The sequence below is a fragment of the Perognathus longimembris genome, chromosome 6 (genome assembly GCF_023159225.1).
Source record: "Perognathus longimembris pacificus isolate PPM17 chromosome 6, ASM2315922v1, whole genome shotgun sequence".
NCBI classification, from domain to species: Eukaryota; Metazoa; Chordata; class Mammalia; order Rodentia; family Heteromyidae; genus Perognathus; species Perognathus longimembris.
Window position 1 is genome coordinate 16,941,529 of NC_063166.1, and position 25,282 is coordinate 16,966,810.

The 25,282-nt window shown below is 36.3% G+C and overlaps 2 protein-coding genes across 2 annotated transcripts; both read right to left on the reverse strand.

Annotated features, from left to right (window-relative positions):
* Positions 1-9,471: 9,471 nt before the first annotated feature.
* LOC125353628 (olfactory receptor class A-like protein 1) lies at positions 9,472-10,371 on the reverse strand. Its single transcript, XM_048349300.1, has one exon. It carries the CDS (start codon positions 10,369-10,371, stop codon positions 9,472-9,474), a length of 900 nt encoding a protein of 299 aa, XP_048205257.1.
* A 7,777-nt stretch (positions 10,372-18,148) lies between these two features.
* LOC125352876 (putative vomeronasal receptor-like protein 4) lies at positions 18,149-19,018 on the reverse strand. Its single transcript, XM_048348271.1, has one exon. It carries the CDS (start codon positions 19,016-19,018, stop codon positions 18,149-18,151), a length of 870 nt encoding a protein of 289 aa, XP_048204228.1.
* Positions 19,019-25,282: the final 6,264 nt, after the last annotated feature.

The following is a 25,282-nucleotide window of genomic DNA, read 5'->3' on the forward strand; positions in this document are numbered from 1 at the left end:
AAAAACTGAGTGCTTTCCAGAGGAGATAATGTGATATCCCCTTTCTCCCAACCAAGTTTACACCTTGGCCTTAAATGCAACACAAGTGGTTTCCTATCAAGGAAAACTCTAGTCCCATTACCTTAAGGTAAGAGTAAGATTCTGATCAGTTAGTGCTCACAATCTTCTATATATGCAGAACCAGATTACAGCTGATTTTTTTCCTCATGCCTACCCTATTTTTGCTCTTCCATTCCCTGAAACATCTCCCCTAATAAAACATCATGGGGAAAAACCCCACCATTTTGACTGAGGCTCTTGTCCTAAGACCTCTAACTAAAGATACAACTTTTGATTCTAGAGATATTTTGGCTTCCATTTGTGTCTATTTTTTATTTTCCAGTCTGGTGGCTTGAATTCAGGACCTGGGCACTGTCCTGGTTTCTTTTTACTCAAGGCTAGCACTCTACCTCTTGAGCCATAGTGCCTGCTTGATTCTATATTTTAAATGTTTTCAAATCTAATGTTTATCTGAATCAGGGATTTCCTACCTGTAAGTCAATTCCCACTAGTGTTCACACTGTACTTTGTGTAACTACTTTCTAAATATTTTCTTTTCTTATGTATTACATTCCTAACAAACTTTTGCATTATATAATCTGTTCCTTTTGCTTCGCTTCTTACCAAATATGTAATGCTACACAGGAAAATCTTAACAACATTTGTTCTCCTCAATTTGGGACCCTCTCCTTACCAGAAAGTTCTATCAGATTATTATAATTCCCTTAAACAAATGTAACATTGGCATTTACCTTGCCAAATGAGTATCCACAATGATCCTAAATTAGTCTGTAACTCAACCACAATACCATATGTCTAGTTTCTGTCCATCTATCATAAATCAGCCTAGTATTTGGTTTCATAAACTTTTTCTGAATTTATCAGGGTAGGCTATGTACCTGTGTATCTCCTTCTGTTCTCCACTGGATGTTGAGGATACCTGAGTAATTTTATCTTTCATCTAGTATCTAAGTTACATAACAGCTCCATATATTAAGTGCTCAAAATTAATTTATAATCTCCAGCTCCAGTATACTAAGCAAAGTGAGCCAGGTTTGGAGACATAAAAAGTATACATTTTTATGTCATCTGTGACCTCAGGGACCTCTAAGGCAGGGAGGCCTGTGGCAGCTAAAAACTATGCTATTAGGAGTACTAAGTGTTATAACTGTAATATAAAATGATTAACATATATAGATCTATCTTACTCTTTGAAATGGTACAATCTGGGAAATCCTCATAGAGGTATAGAGACAGAAAAAATGAAGGACAAAAGGAAATCCTGAACGCTACCTGTGTTTTAGGTGGGCCTCACTCACTTTACCCACTCAAAACCATTGTTTACGGAGTCACTAGACAGACAAGACCATGTGAATTCACCCAGCTCAGAAATTATAAAGACGAACAAGAAACCTCATACACATACAGCATGCACGCACAGACGCACACACATATATTTAAACATGGCAGATATATCTCTGTATAGGATATATATACATATGTATATGTACACATAAACATATGGCAGCTATATCTCTATATACAAATATTTATATATTTCTGTGGTTATAAGCTCCCCGTTATTTTCCAGTACTCACTTTACCTTTTTCACATTTCAAAACCTCTTCTAAAAGATGGCCTTATAGAGAAAAATATAGAAATGCATCAGAAATTAAATTTTAAAATATTATGGACCTTAGTACTGTTGATAGTCATAATATTCTCTGGTGAAATTGGAGGGTAATGAAAGTAGATCTTTTTCTTAATAGTCAGAAAATGCTTTATATCTTTTTAACTTTTTGAAGACCACAGGAAAGAGCTTTCCACAAGGAAAACCTACCCTATAGCTCTCTGATGATGCCAGATTCTAAACATAAAGTCAAAGATGTTCAAGCATTTCAACAGGGAAATGGACAGGACTATGCCCTTAGTTTTGACTAACTCAAGTATATAGCTTTTGATATTACTAAAGAAAATACTAAAATCATAGCCCTTCTCATTAAGTCTTTATAGATATAGTCAAATATATAAAGCATAAAAGATTAGCATTTATAATCCACAGAGTGAAACTCACATGGCACATGTGAATAAATAAATCAAATTACTGTCAGATCTACTCACCTTGTAGCTATGATCTAAATAAGCATGGGGTTAGTCCTTCTGCTACAATGAAGCATCCCAAGTCCTATTTGTAACTCAGAATTTGTACAGCTCTTTTCTCCTGTGAAATGTCATGAAGACTCTAGTTTTCATAGTTATTACCCTGTCAGAGCTGAGTCAATGAAATAAAACTTTCCTCTCCCTCTACAATTAACTACATTTGTTTGGCTTGGAAATTATCTCAGATTTAATTAGAGATTCATTATTTTAATAGAAGGATGTGAAGTAGCAAAGTAAATAGCAAAACAAGTTTCTTAACTTCAACTGCCCAAAGTTCTAAGCTAGGAGCCAGCATGGGGAACAGCTTCTGAAACAGAATGGGTCAATTTCTTTACTTTCTCAAGTCAAGAACACAAGAATTTAATAACTGATGGTCATTACTGGGGGACCCACTGTCTAAGAAAGTCACAACCAAGAATCTGAACAGAACAAAAATAATTTTGCTCTATTGGTGCTCATTGTTACTAGTAGGTCTTTATCATAATTTTTTAAAAAATTGTAGTAGAATTTGAAATAAAAACCTCTCATACTTGGCTGGTTTTCTACTACTTGAGCCACACACCTAGCCTGGCTAGTTGTTGGTTATTTTGGAGATGGAGGTCTATGGACTTTTCTGCCTGGGTTTACTTCACACCATAATCCTCTACTTATTAGTCTCCTGAGTAACTAAGAATACAGACACAAGTCATCAGCACCTGGATTAAATGGTTGTTTTATTCCTTGTTCATTAAATAATAAATGTGACCTGAAAACCTGGTGGGGGATTGGGCTATCGTTCAACGGTAGAGCACTAAAGAACAAATAAAGATACATAAATAAAATTAATAAATCATTTGCCCACTGAAAGGCATTTGAATTGACTTCCATATATTGGCTATAGTAAGCAACACCGCAATGAACATGGTTGTGCTGGTAGCTTTAGTGTGGACTTCTTTGTGTTCTATTGGATAAATGCCCAGGAGTGGAATTGCTGGATCAGAGGGAAGTTCTATGTTTCGTCTTTTGACAAACTAACATACTGCTTTGCAGAATAGTTGAATAAGCTTACATCCCCACCAATAGTGTAGTAGAGTTCCTCTTTGGCCACATCTCTGCCAACATCTGTTATTGTTAGTTTCTTGACAATGGCCATTCTAATGGGGTGATACTTAGATACTTAGATCTCAGCCTCCTAAGTAACAGGTGGATCCACTGCTACCTGGCTGTTTTTCATACTTTTTAAAATTAATTAAAAATGCACTTAAATATCATTACATTTTAAAACATTTTTAACTTGCCAATTCTCTGGCAAGTTTCATGAAGAAAATTGAAAGGCAGAAATAAGGTACTATTTTCCTTGAGGATTACATTTGTGAACACAACTTTGAGGTCTTGGGGGGGAAAAAAAACAACAAAAAACCTGAGTTGTCCAACCAACAAGAGCATTGTATAACTTTTAAATAGATATGTTTATTATGTACACAGTGAATTAATGTATGTATTCATGTATGTTTATATATATGTATATATGAGTATGTATGTGACTCAAAGAGAATGTTTAATTTTAAAATAAAATAATCCAACATAAAGATGAAAATCATGTTTCTAAAGTTGAGATTCCTCCCCCATTCTGGGGCTTGAATACAGAGCCTGGGTGCTGTCCCTGAGCTTTTATGCTCAACACTAGTGCTTTACCACTTAAGCTACAGTTTTACTTCTAGCTTTTTTTCTTTCTTTTTTTTTTTTTTTTTTGGTGTGGGTGGTGCTTAATTAGAGATAAGAATTTCACAGTTTTTTTCCCCCTTTGGCCTGGGCTTGGTTTCAAACTGTGATCCTTAAATCTCAGCCTCTTGAGTAGAATTACAGGCATGAACCACTGGAGCCTGGTGGAAATTATTTTTATTTATTTAAATAGGCCCTTATACTTACATCTTTCCAAGTATTAACTTCTGTGCTTTGATTGCTATATACAAAATCAAGGATCAAAATTATATTTATCTCAGGCTCGGTTGTAGCTCAGTGGCAAAGCCCTTGCTTAGCAAGTGTAATGCCCTGAGTTCAATCCCTCATACCCAAAAAGAATAGACAAGAAAAAAAAAAAACAGTACAGAAATAGTTTGAAAAACCCAAACAAATCTCAAAATAAATTTTCATTTATAGTGTTTGAACCTCTTTTTATGCCAAATTAACTTAAAATTAATGATAATAAAGTCATATGAAAGGCAGTTAAAACACTAGCTAGGAGGCTACTTCACAAGCCAGCCATGTGCTGTTCACACTTCTGGGAAATAATGCTCTTTTCACTACTTTCACTTCTAATCTCAGACCTGGGTGCACATATTTTGCCATTCCTTTCTGTCAGGGACTACAAATTTCCTCTTAGGCAGTAGAATGTATAGATCAATAGGTAATATTTAAACTACAAGGACAATTTGAAACTGTGACAGTTGATACATATCTAGGAAATGGGAAATTCTAGATAAAGAGACTTGGCTAGTTCTTTGTTTTCTCAATTCAGTCTTCCTGTCAGTGTAATTAGACCTTAATTACACAAAGATAGTAACTGAGCCAAACAAATGTAATAGTTGCAGAGGAAGAAGGTAAGTTTTACTTTTGGGATCAAGATTCTACAGAGAGCTTCCTTCCCCTGACAAGCTGAAAACTGACTAATGTGAAAAACTGAAGCCTTCATGGTACTTTAAGACAACAAACAGCTCTATAAATCCAGACATTACAAATAAGACATGGAAAGCTTCTTCTTGCCAGAAAGACCAACCACAGATACCAATGTGAGTAGAGCTGATAATATTTTATCTATACATAAAACTAAGATACATTTACTTATATCTCCTGTGTGAAATTTCTTTTACATTATGTACATTACATTTTACATCCTGTACATTAAAGAAAGGGTCTGAAAACCAGAACTCCAGTCTTCTTATAGCTCCGTATGTATAATTGACGGATTTGGTTGGACGCTTTTGGCAGATGTCATTGCAGAATTGCTTGAGCCTCCTTGCTCTATATTCAAGGTGAGTCTATGTGGTGTTCCAAAAATTAGAATGATAGAAGAGATTAGTTTTTGTCTTCGGATTCCAGTTTCATCGTCACTATGCCTGTCATAATTATTGGCTTTCATAAAACATACTCCACTTTTATTACATTTCTGTATTTCAAAACAGACCATCATTTTCTTTTATGTTGCCTATTTCCTAGACGCTTATTCATATGCATTTAATATGTTTTGCTTCCTTAAATACATTGAGGCAATCTTTATTATCTGTGTATTTCAAGGTGGAAACAGAGTTAGTGGCACAAACTGACATCCACAGTCATGTGGCTACCTGGTACCAAACCCAGGCAAACACCTATATTCTCACAGTCCATGCTGCCAGGGATCTTTGGAACAGGAAACTAAAAATAAAACCTTTAATGTTTAATGAAGAATTAGAGAGAGAAGCCTTGATAGTTGCCTCCCAAGTATATTAAACATACACAAATCCTGAGGATTGAATCAACCATTCTGGCTTCCTTTACCTGGATGTACTTCTTCATAGTTTGAAATGATGTGAGGCTGGAGGATTTAGAGGTGAAGAAAAAGATCCAAGCTTGAAGTCTGAATATCAGAAATTCAGGGAGTTAACAATTACAACAGAACTATTACTAATGATGTTAAACAAAAAAGCAAATCCCACAGTAAAATAGGCTGTCAATTAAACTGAAATCATTGTTTTTTCACAGGGTCATCAAAAAACAGTTGTCAAGTGCCATCATGATTCCTTTTTGTTCGATCTCATTTCACAATAACGATGAGATCTGAGGAGTACGATTACAGCCCTGGAAGAGCAAGTCCAGATAGTCTTATCTCCAAATGTGCATCCTCTCTGAAATAAGGTACTCGGAAAGAACAGCATATTGTCAGGAAGATTTCTGAGGTATAAGGTAATGGAAAGATCAAGGTGCTGCAATATGTGGATATTGAACTAGGAATGTGGTGAAAGTAAACAAATTTATCATTTTTAAGAAATGAGTACAGCAGTTTCAATAGTAATTCAAAATATTGGGTAAAATGTTACCTTTTAAGCACAATGATAGCCCACTCAGTTTTACTGCATTAACTGCAAGATGTTTTCTTTCTCGACTGATGGAATATTCACGAGTTCTTTATGTGCCCTAGTAACAACAATGAAAATAAATTACTTTTTCAATTTGAGCCATCACTTTTAAATATTTCAATGAAATGGAGTGGACATTCCAAATTCTATCTCTCCATCCATGTGTCATGTTATATATTCTGGTTTTTGAAGAATAATTTGGTGCAATGTTTCAAACTCTTTCCTGGTCATTGTATATACTGGAAAATTAAATTGTGTGATATAAATTGTTCATTTGTATAAATTCATGTACACATCCAGTGCATTATGTAATTTTTCTTTCTCTCTTTCTGTTTCTCTGTCTCTCTCTCTCAGAAAGGTACAGAGAAACATTTAAAAATAACTGATAATTTTGTTTACACATTTCTGTTTTCCTTTCACAGTGATGTATGAGCAGTCCCAAATCTCCAATGTCATAGTTTGCTTCCCTACTTGAGAATTTTATTGTTATAAAATGCAGCATAAGTTATATAAATGTGTTTATGTACATGCACATACTTGAAACAGTTTGAGATCTATGACATTAGAAAAATGATATGATTATTAGTGAGATTTCCAGTAGGGGTCCTTGCATTTCTGTGAGGGAAGATTTCAAGCAAGACGTGAAACATATTTAAAGTAATAGCAAAATTTATTTAAAAACAGCAAAGTTTATTACAATAAGGGAGAATACAGTCTCACAGAGACTTGTGGGCAGACTTAGTGAGATCAATGATGTAATTCTTTGTATTCTATCTTTATTAGACCTTAAAGAGAAGTTTTTAGAGAATTTTGTGAATGTATCCAGACAAAAATGTTTTATTAAATATATCTCATAATTTCTACTGCAATCCCCTTACTCAGTAGTATTTGCTCAAGTACTTTTCATTATCTCCTTCTGATTAATTACCTATGTTTATTTAAAATAAAATCCAACACTCCACTCTCTTCAAATATTTGTTTGGTCTGTTACTATCTATAAGATTCTCCTCCATCCATTACAATATTATGATTTTTCACTTTTGAAGAATTCAGAATAATTTTACAATTGATAGTTTAAATATGATCCATTTCCATGTGGTTATTTAACTTGCTGTTATTCAACATATTTCTTTTAAATTCACTAATTGTAGGCTTGATAGCATTAAGTTGATGTCTTGACTTTAGCTAGGTCTACATATTTTACTAGACTACCTCCAGGTGAATGATGAATTCACATTGGCAGTTCGAGAGATTCTGTGGATACATCAAAAACCTGCAGTAGATTTTAGAGCAAAAGAGGATTAGAATAATACAGAAATAAATCGAGGAAAGTGTTTATAGATTGTTTATAATTCCAAAAGAGATATGTATGAAAATTATGGTATATTTGCATTCAAGTAAGCTATATTTTTATTAGGAAGGAAAGATCTTTACCAACTTGGAAAGAGCTGTATATACAATCAACCCAAAGAAAACCTGCATTGTTAAGCAGGGCAGTGTAAACCTAATGTTTCTAGGGACAATGAAATGTAGTATAGGGTAGGGTCCAACCATGGAGTGTAAGCCCATCTCTGTCAGTACTAAAGTTTTGTGCTCTAAGCCTAATTAGTAAATAAATTCTTATGCATTTTATCAGGACTAGAGTTTGAACTCAGGGATTAATGTTTACTGGACTGTAACTAGCTCTACCACATGACCATACTTCCTGTCCTGCTTTTTGCTAATTATTCTGGAGATAAAGTCTAGTGAACTTTTCTGTCTGGGCAGAGCTCAAACTGTGATCTGACAGATCTCAGCCTCCTGAACAGTCATTAAGCATTTTTTATTTAAACTTTTATTATAAAGGTGATATACAGAGGGGTATAGTTACATAAGTCAGGTAGTAAGTACATTTTTAAAAACAGTATCATCTTTTCCTTCACTTTATCCAAGTTTCCTTAGCTATCTGATTGACAGACCTTCATTTTCCATGCACAGATCTATAGTGAATGTTTCTCCTATAAGAAATTAAGGACTGCATATTTCATATCTCATTAACATGTACATAGAATCAGCTGAACTTAGAGATCTTTGAGAATAAAGACACTGATAGCATAGTGGAACATGCTTAGAGCCCTAACAAATGATGTCTAGAAATACTTCTTAAGTTGTTTTAAGATATGACTTATTTACTAATTTTGAAAGAGATGAACTCACATTCTTCACAATGGAAAATATGAAAAGTTATAAATGCAAACTTCATCCACTATGAAGTCATTTACATTTTTTCTTACTTTCTTTAAAAATATGTAGTTTCTTATATTCATCCAGAGGTTTTATTTTGCATATAAGCCCCATCATACTATATTTCTTTTCATGGGAAAGCCCATGATTCTGGCATTCTTTTTTTTTTTTTTTTTTTTGGCCAGTCCTGGGCCTTGGACTCAGGGCCTGAGCACTGTCCCTGGCTTCTTCCCGCTCAAGGCTAGCACTCTGCCACTTGAGCCACAGCGCCGCTTCTGGCCGTTTTCTGTATATGTGGTGCTGGGGAATCGAACCTAGGGCCTCGTGTATCCGAGGCAGGCACTCTTGCCACTAGGCTATATCCCCAGCCCTCTGGCATTCTTTTTTAACTGGTTAAAATTACACATTATAAGTCATTTCCTAAGAAAAGACTTATATCTATCTCATCATTCCTTTATAAGGTGTGTTCTACTAAATTCATTCTATGAATAAATGCTTACAGATACTTTAAAATAACCAAAAATTCGTCTTCTGCTAGTATTTAAGTTGTGTTTATGAAATAATGAACTATGTAATGTACATTATTTTTCCTACTTTTATTTTAAAATATCAAGCATGCCTGTGGAATCAACACTTAAAAAATGGATTCTCACCAGAAAGCATGGGTACACAGGAATATTTTAGAGAATTTGCCAAATTGTTTTCTGGCTGCCAACTACATGTTTAGTGGTAGTGAAAAGTCAAGACTCAGAAATAGAAGAATTAAAGAGCAGAGTACAGCCTATGTCATTCTGTTATTCTATGATCTCTCAGTAACCCAGGGCTACAGCTCACAAAAGTTTGTGCCTGGGAATAAAATTTTATATATTTAAGCTAATTGAAATAGAAATAAGAACTATTTTAAACTTACTGTAAGATCATTGAAACGGATATTTTCTTAATGCCTTTCTCTTCCCTATGGCTTGCCACTATCTAGAATTCCCTCTCTGTGAATCAGCACAAATGGACTGAGAAATGCATAGCCAATGATTAAAAATTCTTGGACTGTCAATATCACAGAATTATTCTGTAAGAAAGAATTTGAAAAGAGAGAAAAAAGGTTATCTGTCCAATAGAAGAAAAGAAAACAGAACATCAGAAAGAGAACACTCTGAGCAGCTCTCATTTCAGGGAGAGTTTTGTGAAGCTTAGAGCTCTGAAGGTAGAGAACACGCTGGTGGTGCCTATGGAGAAGAAATATCATGTAGCCACTGGCCACACCCATGACACCCTGAAACATGGCACTGTGTATGGCCATAAGAATAATAAGTATCCATTTGCTTTTCTGATTATTTGGTTGGAAAGAACAGTAATTGTTATTTTTAGAAGCTTCTGATGTGTTTTTTCTGCCACTTGTGATGTAATGAAGTAAGTTGATGCTTTTCAAGGAACTGAGGATCCAAAAGAAGAGAAACACGGGGAGAATTTGCCATGGAGTCTTTGGCTTGAATCTCCAGCACAGAGAGCCTCTGGGACTGATGGTGAGGGCCTGGACCACAGTGAGGAGACTGCTGGTGCAGATGGAAAGGTCCCGGGCCACCCTCTCCAGATAAACAACCATCTTACAGCCTGTATCATCCAGGAAGTGTCTCAAACCAAAAGCTGCTGTTGCTCTTGGCAATCCTTTGGAAAGAAGCATTATGGTATTCGCAAATGCCAAGTGGATGAGAATAAGGTGTATAGGTCTCTTCTGAGCCCCTCTCCAAAATTTGTATATAAAATTTACAAAAACAATGATGTTCCCCATAGTGCCAAATGTGGTTACAAACAGGAAGGTGATTCCTTTGACAAGATTCAAAATAATTTCTCGTGTCATAGCAGAAAAACCTGGATCCACCGAATGTGTGAAGAAAGCATCAGTAATGGTGATAATTATCTGCAAAAAGGTAGTTCATGTTTTCAGTAAGTTTCTTGAGTATAAGAGACATTCTTTTTGTTGTTGTTGTTACCCTGTGTCTGTTGATTTTGGTATTTCCTTTCAGTTTCCTAGTTCTAATACCTGTATACATGGTTTCCAATACACTCAGATAAGATACAGAGATAGTGCAGGTACAACCACAGGAAGGGGATACAAGAGGGTCACCAACAATAGAAGCTACGATTTCATATCACATGTTGAAAGTAATTACAACAATGATATAACAATCGTTTCCATAACATGGAGTTCATTTCACTTAGCATCATCTTTTGTGTTCATAAGGGTATAGCTATTGGGCTCTTGTGATCCTCTGAAACTGTAACTGCTCTGTATATCAGTATGACAATAAAAATTAAAAAAACATAGAGACATTCATTTTTATAAGAAGTTATAAGAGTTTTTGAGCACAAAAACCTCTTTTCTGTGGTACTTTTTAAAAACTATTTTATTATTCTCAAATGCCATTTTGAATAATAAAACCCTATTGTTACTTTTTTTCTTATTATTTTGGTACCCTGTGTCTTGTATATATGTTTATCTGATTGGGAAAGGGAAGAGGATTAACAAAATGGTGAGACAAAAGGACAAAGGGTGAAACAATGCAACAGTGATACTCACAAGACACTATGTTGGAAATGAACTTTACATCTTGAGGAGGGAAAGGAAGTAGGGAGGGAGGGCAGGGGAGGGAAAGTGGAAGAAAAGAAGGGAGGGGGTAATAATGTTCAACAAGAAATCTACTCATCACCTTACTTATGTAACTGTAACTTCTCTGCATATCACCCTTACAATAAAATGGGGGGAAAAAAGAAATGGGCATTTTGTTGTTGTTGTTGTTTTAAATCTGGAACACTCAGCTTTTCACCATTGCCTGGCTTTTTCACTCAAAGCTGACACTCTACCACAAGAGCACTACCTCTACTTTTCATTGATGTTGTTGTTGGTTGTGGGCTTGAACTCTGGTCCAGGATGCTGTCCCTGAGCTTTTGCTCAAGGCTCCAGCTGTAATACTTTCACTTTGAGCCATAGATTAATTTCCCTTTTGTTGTTGTTGTTAATTGAGATAAGAATCTTATAGACTTTCCTGCCTGGCTTTGAACCTCCATCCTGGAATCTCAGTCTCCTGAGTAGCTAGGATCACAGGTGTGAACCACTAGCACCTGGCCACACTTCTGACTTTTTGCTGGTTAATTGGAGGTAAGAGTCTTACTCCAGGCTGCCTTTGAACTGCAATCCTCAGATCTCAGCCCCTAGGGTGGTTAAGATTATAGGCATGATCCACCAATGCCCCTGCATGCTTTTTCAACATTTCATCTTAGCAAAATCAACTGACTAATCCTTATCTGTCCCACCTACCTTCATTCTCAGCATGGCTGAATAAAACTCAAAATTCAACAAGTAGCGTTTTTGTAGTTTTAATTTTGTTTGCTAGTGAACCATATCAATGCATTTCAATAGTATTTTTGGTATGGTAGTAATGTAGCCTACTCTACATATTTTCAAGTTATGGGTCCTTAAATCTACCATGCATACATATAGGAAAATTTAAATAATTTTAAAGTACTGAGCTCCGTGCATTCTGAGCATTTATGGTTTTTCCAATGGCAAGCTCCTTGAAACCGTAAGTCCATGGATACCAACAGTCTACTACACTGTCTGCTTTATCAGTACAAGCTAATTTCCAGATCTCAGGCCTGGATAAAATTTTACTTTTCCACTCTAAAAAGTCAGATCTAACATCTCATTTAAGAATATACAGCAAAGCACATACAGTTTTTCCAGAATAGATGAAAACATAATTTATATATACTGAATAGAATTAGAATGCCTTTTGATGAGCCTATCCTTCCTGCATTCTAAACATTAGAGAATTGTGTTAAACAACTCTGTAAGGTCTCTGTCAGGATGAACTATGTGAGCATCAAATTATACCTACTTTTTATTTGTACCAGACATTTCATTGATTCTGCAAATATCAGTTCTGGCCACCCAATTTCTATTTCCTCCTTTCACAAGTTGGGAAATTAAATGAAAGCCTGGCTTTAGACACTAAGAAACACAATCCTAAATGTCTAGCATATGGAGAATTATGTTCATCAAAATTTTGCATAGACATTTTATATAATTAAACTGGATCACAGAATTATTAAACACACAGACATTGAGTTTGTTTAAAAATGACTGCAGTCAGTATTCCTCAATTGCCTGATGGACTCATGTTAGTGTTTTTGTTTTTTTTTTTGCTTTTGCTGTTGTTGTTGTTGTTGTTTTTCCCCTTTACTGTGACACTTTTGGAATTTCTATTGTTTTTCTAGCCCTTTCTCAAGTTCCCTAAATTCCATGGCTCTGAATAATATTCGGAATCAACTTCTGGGATACTTAGTGACGAAATGAAGAATGTCAAAGAGAGGAGCAAGAAGTGTATTATCCCAGATTGTTTTTGAAATAATACAGGAAGTTATTTCAGGTAGATGGATAATATCTCATCTAGACCCAACATGTACAGCAAGGGCAAATAAGTGCATCCATCTTACACTCAATTATATCAATTAAAATATGAGTTCAGTATCCCTAACATCATAACTAGGATAAATTTAAAGTGAGTTTCCTCAAATTATACTCAAAAGCAGCCTGTCAGAAACATAGTAAGAATTCTCTAAAGAGTACCTATAATATGAAATTATATTATAATGAATAGGGCCACCAATAAATAAGCATGTAAGTTTAGTTGACAAGACCGTTTGATATAATGTGTGTCCAAGTACAGAAAGATTTAAAGAATGGATACAGAAAGAATATCTTCAATATTAAATGCAATACACTAATGACAACATTATTATGAAAGAACAAAAGGTGTCCCACTAGAAACATGGCCATACACTAAAATTTAGGCAAATAAATGTTGTGAAAGCTAATAATGAATAGTCAGTTATCATGTCAGTAAAAGTAGGAGCTTAAAAAATGAGTTTTTCCTAGAAATCTTAGCCCTAAATAGTCCTCTTCTAATTGCTAGAAAAAAACAACATCAGACCTTGTACAAAGACCCCCAACATTAAGGTTCCTAATGAAAGAAGTCTTGAGTAGCAGAACAAAAACCTTATGTACTTGTTGAATGCCATCTGCTCTAAATGATACCTGGTCTTTAGCTGAACCCAGGTGCATACCTTTAGATATCAGAAGAGTAAAGATCGAAAGGCTCAGAGATGCTCTTCCTCAACTCTGTGCTTAATTAAAGAAAGATGAACATTTATGCCTCTGACACAATTAACTTGCATATGTGAGTGAATCAAAGAAGCAAGTCAAATCTCTTGTAGCTATCATGCAGAAAGGCTCTAGGTTGGTCCTATCCCTAAGTTATTTTTGCATCTTTAGGGTTTGTGGAGTTCTTGGCTTTCTTTAAACTATCACAAGGATTTCAATTTTCAATCGTCACTTGGGCAGGGAGAAAGAAACTATCCAACAAAAAATCTTTTTCTCCCTCCACAAACTCATCATTATTTTGGCTCAGAAGTAAAAGTAGAGGCTTTCAGAGAAAAAAAAAAGGTTGTTGTTCTCTAGAACCTTGAAAAACTGTTATACTTTCTGATTCCTTGAAGTGGGTATTCAGGCAACCTTATGCAAAACTCATCCTTAGTAGCAGCTTGTTATGCAATGCTGGGGAAAAGAAAAGATAGAATTGACTAAATATTTCTGGGGTCATTTTTCTTAGACATGGTCCTCCTTCGTGCCCCTTGCTTCAGGGACTTACCCTTGTAAGGGTGAAGGTTATCCTAAGGTTCCAACATCTGTTAGCTACTCCAGGGCTTAGCCAAAAACAGCTTGATATTAATCTGAGAAATACTACAGGACACCTGCAATATCAGCATTTTCAAGTCTACTCACTTAGGCAGCTGTGATGCAGAGAAGCTATGGGGGAGTCCTTCTAGCAAGCTGAATCTTTCCAGATGCTATTTGTACCTCCATGGTTCGTGGAGTTCTGGGCTACATAAACTATGACTGAGACTTCAGTCATCACAGATGTCCTCCTGTTAGAAGGACACCCTGTGAAGAATCTCAGTCCCTGAAGTACAACTTTGCTTCTCCCCCACAGTGACCTCTTTTGATTGGCTCAGAAGTTATCTGAGGCTAAATTAAGACTTAATTATGTTTATACAAGGATGTGGGGGTGCATTGTTAGGTTGTTTATTTGATATCTCTCTAATTATTGTCCATGTAGGTACTCATAAACTTTCCTGTTTAGCACTGCTTTTCCTGTGTCCCAACGGTATTGAGTTTTTGTTTTCCTTTGATCTTAGGCACTTCTGGATTATTCTCCTCCCATTTCTTTGGTGACTGTGTTCATCATTCAAAAGTAAATTGTTCAGTCCCTGTGTACTTGTTTATTTTCTGTGCTTCTCTTGCTTTAGTAGAATAGAGGGAATTTTTGTATTTTAAAATATATTAGATCCTTACATCTAAATATATTAGATCCTTTCTGTACATTCTTCTTCCCACCCTTCCCCTAGGGGACATGCAAGCATTTAGAAGGGTATTTTGGAGATTTGGATTTTTAGAGATTTTGGAGATTTAGGGGTTCAGCATATAAACTCTCAATAATTTCTGGATCCAAATTATTCTATGAAGTATATAATGGGGTATGGTGATTAAGTATTGTCTGAAGTCCAAATTATTATTTCTTCTTCTTCTTGTGCCACTCTAAACTCAGGGCCTAGAAGCTGTCTGTCTCTGAGTTTTGTTTTGTTTTTGTTTTTTGTTTTGGTCAAGGCTAGCATTGTACCACTTCAATCACAACTCCACTTTCCAGTTTGGGGTTACTTTGGAGATAAAAGTCTTACAAGCTTTACTGTGAGGACTGGGCTGGATTGGAACTGTGATCCTCAGATCTCAGCCTCCGAAATAACCAGGATTACAATAGCTAAACCCTTATGAACACATAAGATGATACTAAGTGAAATGAACTCCATGTTATGGAAACGATTGTTATATCACAGTTGTAACTACTTTCAATGTGCCATGTGTAACTGTAGCTTCTATTATTGCTGATCTTCTTGTATCACCTTCCTGTGGTTGTACCTACACTATCTCTGTATCTTATCTGAGTATATTGGAAACCATGTATACTGGTATTAGAACTAGGAAATTGAAAGGGAATACCAAAATCGAGAGACACAGGGTGAAAAAAAGACAAACAACTACAAAAGCAATACTTACAAAACTGTTTGGTGTAAATGAACTGAACAACTCATGGGTGGGGGGGAAGGGAAAAGGGGAGGGTGGAGGGGGGAATGAGGGACGAGGTAACAAACAGTACAAGAAATGTAAACGATGCCTAGTGTATGAAACTGTAACCTCTCTGTAATTCAGTTTGATAATAAAAACTTTAACAAAAGTAGTACAAATCTACAATAATCAAAATATAGATTAATAGATCAGAATAAGCCCAGAATTAGCCTCAAACATACAGCCAATTAATTTTATAGGACACCAAGAATACACAGTGAGGAAAAGGTAAGTAAGTCTCTTCAGTAAATGATGTTTCAAAATCGACTGTTCATACAAACTGAAATTAGATCTTTATTGCAAAGCACACACTGAAATTGCTATAAATACAGAAGCGTAAGACCTGGAACTCTAAAACTCCTAGAAAAAAAATGAGAAAAGCTCATTGAAATTGTCTAGGGCAATAAAAATTTTGAAAACAACAGTATTCACTAAAGCAATAAAAACAATAAACATACAGGTTTACATGTAAATAAAAAGCTTCTGTACAACAAAGTAGCCAATCTATACTTGAAGCAAACATTTATTCATAAGATACCATGTAGGCACACACATATACACACAACACCATTGCCGCCGCCACCAAAATAATACTCTAGTTTATTTTAACCTAGAAATATCCAAATTTTCAGAGATGCATTTCATCCCCCTTTGCAGTTGTATTCCCATAGAAAATTTCAATTTAAAACAAAGCGATTACTAGGCTCCACTCTATTCAGTACTTGCTAAATAACATAATCACAGAGAAAATAGAGCACCACTCCCTTCGATACCTTGTCCTTATTTTTCTAGCATATTAATTAGGTGGGGATGTGAGCAAGCTGGCAGCAATGGCTTCAGTAATCCCACTTGAAGGGGCTTGGAGTTTCTCCTAGGAGGACTCCCAATAGGCTCTCTACAACCAAGAGCCTTACTGTGGCACCGAAAAAAATCACCAGGAAAACCTTACATACAGGAAAAATGGCACAGAATTAAAACAAGCAGAGACAAAAGAGAAGAGAGAAAAACAAAATAATTTTGGAGAAGGCAAGGGGAGCAAAGAAATGGAGGGACAAAGGGTGAACAAAAGGAGCAGTGATACTCACTAGACACTACATTGAAAATGAAATATACAACTGTGGGGGACAGAGGTTGGGAGGGAAAAGAGGTGAGAGACAATGGGAAAATAGGTGACACAGTTCAATAATGAACTTATTATCTGACTTATCTAACTAATCTGTCTGTACATCACCTTCACAATATAAACAAACACACAAACAAACAAGAAGAGAGGAAAGGAAACTACTTCTGATCACACAGCAAAAGGATTGCCTTCCACTCACAAGGTCACCATTGGGAATCTTCTCCAAGTTTTCTGAGTCAGTAGGAGTTCTAGGGGAACCCACATGCTTTCTGGTCCTTTGGGGAGTGTCCACCACAGTTTCAGGAAGCAGAGCACTGTCATTACCTTCAGTTACAGTGGAAATTCCTGGGCTCCTTGGATGCAAGCAAAAGCTTTGGATGTTCTTTTAGGCCATGCAAGGAGCTTGATCAGAAATGGAGGTCAGAAAAGAAGTTGCTTGCAGTACTTACACAACAGTATATGTCACAGGGTGTGAGTTTGAGCCTTGGCTGGAGCATCTTTTCAAATCCAAATCAGTATCCTTTGAAGGAGAATCTTCCCCTCTGCTTTCTTATGCATTTGCCAACCATGCTGAAGTCTTTAGGGTATTTTGAATTGACTCACAGTGTTTCTATACCTTACAAGTTTCTTAGATCTTTTGGCCACAATAACACCAAGAAATTGAGAACCACATCAACAGTGCTGCAGAGAACTGGTGGCTCTCAAAGATCATCCGTATGTTCTCCTGTAGCAATACAGGGTATACCCTGACATTCTACATCACCATTTTGTACATACGTTCATCGTTTCTTGGGTATGCCCTGGCACATACTTCGTGAGTACTGGGTAACTAAATTGAGGAGGTGATTTAAAGTCTATTTGAAGGGAAAAACAAGGTGGAAAATAGTGGGATATCTCTGCTTGATTAAAAGCTTTGGGGGAAAATAAAATCATAACTTCCGGCAAGAGACACATCTTCAGCATTTTCCCTCTGTGTAAACAAGCCAAAGTCCCATTATAGAAATAATATTATGGGAAGCTAAAAACCAAGGAAGAATGGTATTTTCAACTTGCTGAACACTCTGAACTAGTGTTTGACTGCCTACTACCACAGATCTTAAAAATGAAGCTCTCACTGTTAAAGTTAGCCTTGATTATTTTTTAACATTTTGATAAAGTAAAACATTAGGATAAAGAAATTCTTAGTGTATATACTTTGGGTTTGGGGGCTACTGGGTATAGAAAGTAACTATCTGTGTCTCTTAGGGAAAATCTGAATGTTTAGCAACATGACTACCTGACAATCAGGACTAAGGGGCTGAGACTGGCATAACCAAGTACTAGAACACTTTCAATATTTAGTATTTTCAAATCATTTGTAATAGTGGAGCCTATATAAAAAGACAAAATGAAATCTGCCCAATAAAAGACAAGGAAAAATGTCATGAGACTGAGAGTACTTAGAGTAGCTCTGATTTCTGGACTGGAATTGTGTGTGAGCCTGGAGCTATGAAGGTAGAGGACTCTCTGGTGGTGTTTATACAGATGGAAAGCCATGTGCCCACTGCTCCAGCCCATGAGACTCTGAAAGATCACATCCCGAAGAGCCATGAGGGAGAGAAAAAGCCATCTAACCCCTTGTCTAGATGGTATCACATAACAATACACAGCATGCCTTCTAAATCCAGATCTGTTTGCGCTACTGGCTGCTTTGATATGATGGAGCAAGTTGAAACTCACCAGAGAATTAAAGATCCAAAAGAAGAGGAGATAGGGAAGAACTTGCCACGCAGTCTTTGGTTTGAATTTTCTGAAGAAGGTGGTCCTAGGACTGATAGTGATGGCCTGGACCATGCTGAGGAGACAGGTGGTACAGATGGAAAGGCCTCGAGCCACTCTTCCCAGATAAATCAAAAGTTTACAACCTGTATTGCCTATAAAGTTTCTGAAGTAAAAAATGGTGGCAATGTCTCTGATACCTGTGCTACAGATAAGGATCGCATTAGAAACAGTCAAGTGGATGAGGATAAGGTCTATGGGTTTTCTCTCAGGACCTGTAACAAAAGCATACACATGTCTCACAAATACAAGGATGTTCCCCACAATGCCAGGTCCAGTAAGGAAAAGGAAGATTATCCTCTGAATGATGTTGCTCCAAATCATCTCTGGACTTGGTGGTCAGCACTAGAAAATACATTTTTGAGAAACACAAATGAGTGGAAGGGCATCTGTCAGGTATGTCAATGTTCTCTGTGTTTATTGAGAACAGATTCTGAAATATTTGAATGTGAACACTTCTTTCCTAACGGACACAGGATATCATTGTTTGGTTTTTTTCTTCATCTTTCCTTGTCTGTCATTATGGAAATGATTATGAAAACAATTTGGACAAAATGCTATGTAAGCCCCTATGTAAGCCTTTCTCAAACATCCTTGTTTGTATTCTGCATGTCTAAAATTTACATGATAATTGAGTTTATAGACAAGAGCTAAACAAAGAGCAACATCATTCACTAATTTCTAACCCATTTTCCTGAGGATAAGCTTAATTGACTCTTTCTTTTGAAATGAATACCTAATGAATGATCTGACTGTAGTGGGTTTTGTTGGTGCTCTATCCAGGCTGCCTTTTCCATGTTATCCCTATTCATTCCTCAAGAAAGTATTAAGCAAACAAGGAATTTGTAACTTCTCCAAAAATTATACCTAGGCAAATTGAGACCTCTCCAGAGGAGTTTCGTGATGTCTCCTTTCTCTCAACCATGTTTACACCTTGGCCTAAGGTGCAACACACGGTTTAGTATCAGGGAACAATCTAGTTCCCATTACCTCAAGATAAAAGTAAGATTCTGATTAGTTAGTGCTCACAATCTTCTATATATGCAGAACCAGATTACAGCTGATTTTTTTTCCTCGTGCATACCCTATTTTTGCTCTTCCATTTCCTGAAACAACTCCCCTAATAAAACATCATGGGGAAAAACCCCACCACTTTGATATTGAGGCTCTTGTCCTAAGACCTCTAACTAAAGCTATGACTTCTGATTCTATATTTTAAATGTTGTGAATCTAATGTTTATCTGAATCAGAGATTTCTCTACCTGTAAGTCAATTCCCACAAGTTTCTCAAATTGTACTTTGTGTAACTACTTTCTAAATATTTTCTCTCTTTTTCCGTATTATATCCCAAACAAACTTCTGAATTATATAATCTGTTCTTTTTCATAATGCTACACAGGAAAATCTTAACATTTGTTCTCCTCAATTTGGAACCCTCTCCTCATCAGAAAGATGTATGAGTTTATTATAATTCCCTGAAACAAATGTAACATTGGCACTTACCTCACCATATGACTATCCACAATGATCCTAAATTAATCTATAACTCAACAACAGCACCATGTGTCTAGTTTCTGTCCATCTATCATAAATCAGCCTAGAATTTGGTTTCATAAACTTTTCCTGAACTTATCAGGGTCAGGCTATGTTGCCTGTGTATCTCCTGTTCTCTACTTGATGTTGAGAATACCCAAGCGATGTTATCTTTCCATCTAGTATCTAAGTTACATAACAGCTCCAGATATTAAGTGCTCAAAATTAATTTATAATCTCCAGGTCCAGTATATTAAGCAAATTGAGCCAGGTTTGAAAGCATAAAGTGTATTTTTTATGTAATCTGTGACCTCAGGAATATCTAAGGGAAGGCTGTAGCAGGTAAGAACTATATTATTAAAGGACTACTAAGTGTTATAGCTGTAATAGAAAAAGACTAAATATAGGAGAAACTTTCTAGATCTACCTTACTCTTTGAAATAGTACAATCTGGGAAATCCTCATAAACGTGTAGAAACAGAAAAAATGAAGGACAAAAGGATATACTGAAGGTTACCTGTGTTTTAGATGGGCCTCACTCACTATTTATTTATTTATTTATTTATTTATTTATTTATTTATTTTTGCCAGTCCTGGGCCTTGGACTCAGGGCCTGAGCACTGTCCCTGGCTTCCTTTTGCTCAAGGCTACCACTCTGCCACAGCAGCACTTCTGGCCTTTTTCCATATATGTGGTACTGGGGAATTGAACCCAGGGCTTCATGTATACCAGGCAAGCTCTCTTGCCACTAGGCCATATTCTCAGCCCCTTCACTCACTTTTTGCACTCAAAACCATTGTCTAAGGACTAGGAGTCACTAAACCAAGAAGACCATGTGAATTCTTCCAGCTCAGAAATTATAAAGACAACTGAGAAAACTCATGTACACACACACACATACACACACACGTACGCACATTCATATATTTAAACACAGCAGATATATCTGATATATCACATGTACACACAAATATATATTACAGATAAATATCTATACACAAATATTTATATATTTGTTTGGTTATAAAGTCCCCATTATTTTTCAGTTCACTTTATTTTTTTAAAAATTTCAAAACTTCCTCTAAAAGATGGCCTTAGAGAGAAAAATAGAGAAACGCATAAGAAATTAAATTTAAAAATATTATGGACCGGGGGCTAGGGATATGGCCTAGTGGCAAGAGTGCTTGCCTCATGTACATGAAGCCCTGGGCTCAATTCCCTAGCACCACATAGCCTTGAGCAAAAAAAAAAAAAAAAGAAGCCAGGGACAGTGCTCAGGCCCTGAGTCTAAGCCCCAGGACTGACCAAAAAAAAAAAATATATATATATATATATATATATATATATATATTATGGACCTTAGTGATAGTTATAATATTCTCTGGTGAAATTGGAGGCTAATGAAAAGTTTTGTGTGTGTTTTTTTAATATCCTGAAAGTCCCTTGTATCTTTCTAACGTTTTGAAGACCACTAGGAAAGATCTTTCCGCATGCAAGGCCTACCCAACAACTCTGTGATGATGTCAGATTCTAAACATGAAGTCAAAGATATTCATGCATTTCTTTTTGTTTGGTTAGGTGGGTTTTTTTTGTTTGTTTGTTTGTTTTTGCTACTCTTGGAGCTTGAACTCAGGGCCTGAGCAACGTCCCTGTCATCGTTTTGCTCAAGGCTAGCACACTACCACTTGAGCCACAGCACCATTTCTGACCTTTCCAATATATGTGGTGCTGAAGAATCGAACCCAGGGCTTCATATATATAAGGAAAGCACTCTATCACTAAGCCATATTCTCAGCCCATGTTCAAGCCTTTCTACAGGGACATGCATAGGACTATGCCCTTAGTTTTGTCTGATTCAAGTATATAGCTTTAGATATTACTAAAGAAAAGAAAACACTAAAATCATAGGCCTTCCCATTAAGTCTTTATAGATATAGTCAAATATATAAAGCATAAAAGATTAACATTTATACTTCACAGAGTGAAACTCACATGGCACATGTAAATAAATCAAATTGCTGTTCGGTCTACTCACCTTGTAACTATGGTCTAAACAAGCACTGGGTTAGTCCCTCTGCTATGATGAAGCTTTGCAGGTCATATTTGTAACTCAGAATTTGTACAGCTCTTTACTCCTGTGACATATCATGAAGACATTAATTTTCATAGTTATTACCCTGTCAGAACTTCAGTCAATGAAATAAAACTTTTCTTCTCCCTCTACAATTAACTACATTTGTTTGGCTTGGAAATTATCTCAGATTTAATTAGAGATTCATTATTTTAACAGAAGGATGTGAAGTAGGAAAGTAAATAACAAAACAAGCTTCTTAACTTCAACTGCCCAAAGTTCTAAGCTAGGAGCCAGCATGGGGAACAGCTTCTGAAACAGATAGGTCAATTTCTTTTCTTTCTCAAGTCAAGAACACAAGAACTTAGTAACTGCTCATTACTGGGGGATCTGCTTTCTGAGAAAGTCACAACCAGAAATCTGAACAGAACAAAAATAATTTTGCTCTATTGATGCTCATTGTTACTAGTAGGTCTTTATCATAATTTTTTAAAAAATTGTAGTAGAATTTGAAATAAAAACCTCTCATACTTGGCTGGTTTTCTACTACTTGAGCCACACACCTAGCCTGGCTAGTTGTTGGTTATTTTGGAGATAGAGGCCTATGGACTTTTCTGCCTGGGCTTGCTTCACATCATAATCCTCTAGTTATTAGTCTCCTGGGTAACTAAGAATACAGACACAAATCATCAGCACCTGGATTAAATGGTTGTTTTATTCCTTGTTCATTAAATAATAAATGTGACCTGAAAACCTGATGGGGGGTTGGGCTATCGTTTAACAGTAGAGCACTAAAGAGCAAATAAAGATACATAAATAAAATTAATAAATCACTTTCTCACTGAGAGGCATTTGAATTGACTTCAATATCTTGGCTATGGTAAGCAACACTGTAATGAACATGGTTGTGCTGGTAGCTTAGTGTGCACTTGTTTGTGTTCTATTGGATAAATGCCCAGGAGTGGAATTGCTGGATCAGAGGGAAGCTCTATGTTTAGTCTTTTTTTTTTTTTTTTTTTTTTTAGTGTTTTATTTTTTTTTATTTTATTTTTTTTTATTAATTGGACATAAATTTTTTTACAAGGTGTTGTGCAAAGAGGGTGCAGTTACATAGTAGGGCAGTGTGTACATTTCTTATGATATCTTACAACCTGTTTTTCTATCCCTTGTCTAGGTCAGGTTGACATATATGCAATATACAATGTATCAAGAACATATACAGTATTCACAGACTTGGTCTCTACTGTCTCTCCGTCTCCCTTTGTTAACAGTCATATATCAGGGAGATCATGCCCCTTTGTTTTCTGTGTTCTAGGCTTGTCTCACTCAACATTATTTGTTCGAGTTCTGACCATTTCCCTGCAAATAACAATATTTCACCATTCCTAATCGCTATGTAGTATTCCATTGTGTATAAGTACCATATTTTTTGGATCCATTCGTCTGTGGAGGGGCATCTGGGTTGTTTCCATATTTTAGCTATTGTGAATTGTGCCGCGATAAACATGGTAGTACAAATGCCTTTTTGATATCTTGGATTTTGCTGTTTAGGATAGATGCCTAGGAGTGGTATGGCTGGGTCATAGGGTAGGTCTATATTGAGCTTTTTGAGAAACCTCCATACTGTTCTCCAAAGTGGTTGTACTAATTTGCACTCCCACCAACAATGGAGAAGGGTTCCTCTTTCCCCACAGCCCCTCCAGCATTTGTTGTTTCCTGAGTTCAGAGTATAGGCCATTCTAACTGGGGTGAGGTGGTATCTCAGGGTTGTTTTGATTTGCATTTCCTTTACTAGCAGGGATGTTGAGCATTTCCTCATATGTTTCTTTGCCATTTTTATATCTTCTCTTGTGAAGTCTCTCTTTAGCTCTTTTGCCCATTTCCTAATAGGTTTATTGGGCTTGGAGGGGCTTAGTTTTTTGAGTTCTCTGTAGATGACCGATATCAGGCCTTTGTCTGTTGCTGTGCTGGTAAATATCCTTTCCCATATCGTTGGCTGTCTTTCTATTTTGGTGGCTATATCCTTAGCTGTGCAGAAACTTTTTAATTTGTAGTAGTCCCATTTGTCGAGTCTTTCTCCTATTTGTTGTGCCCCTGGGACTCTATTCAGGAAGTTCCTTCCTGTGCCTATAAGTTCTAGTGTCTTTCCTACTCTGTCCTTCAGTAGTTTCAAGGATTCAGGTCTGATGTTGAGGTCCTTGATCCATTTTGAGTTGATCTTGGTGCATGGTGATAGGCTTGGGTCTACTTTGAGTTTTCTGCATATGGCTGCCCAGTTCTCCCAGCACCAGTAGTTGAAGAGGCTATGTTTATTCCATTGTATATCTTTAGCTCCTTTGTCGAATATCAGTTGGCTGTAAGAGTGAGGTTTTATTTCTGGGTCTTCAGTTCTAATCCATTGGTCTTCCGATCTGTTTTTATACCAATACCATGCTGTTTTTGTTATGATGGCCTTGTAGTAGATCTTTAAGTCAGGTATTGTGATACCTCCTGCATTGCTTTTTTTGCCTAGAATTGCTTTGGCTATTCTAGGTTTTTTGCTGTGCCATATGAATTTATGGATTGGTTTCTCTATTTCAGTGAAGAATGTGGCTGGGATTTTGATAGGTATTGCATTGAATTTGTATAACAATTTGGGCAATATGGCCATTTTCACTATATTGATTCTGCCTACCCATGAGCATGGGAGGTCTTTCCATCTCCTTGTGTCTTCTTTGATTTCCCTTATTAGATTTTTGTAGTTTTCATTGAATAGGTCCGTCACGTCCTTGGTTAAGTTGATCCCTAGGTACTTTATTCTTTTTTTGGCTACTGTAAATGGAATTGTTTCCCTAATTTCCTTTTCTGTTTGTATATTGCTGGTGTACAGAAAAGCTGCTGACTTTTGTGGGTTGATTTTATATCCTGCTACTTTGCCAAATTGGTTTATTAGGTGTAGGAGTTTGGGTACTGAGGTTTTTGGGTCCTTCAGATACAAGATCATG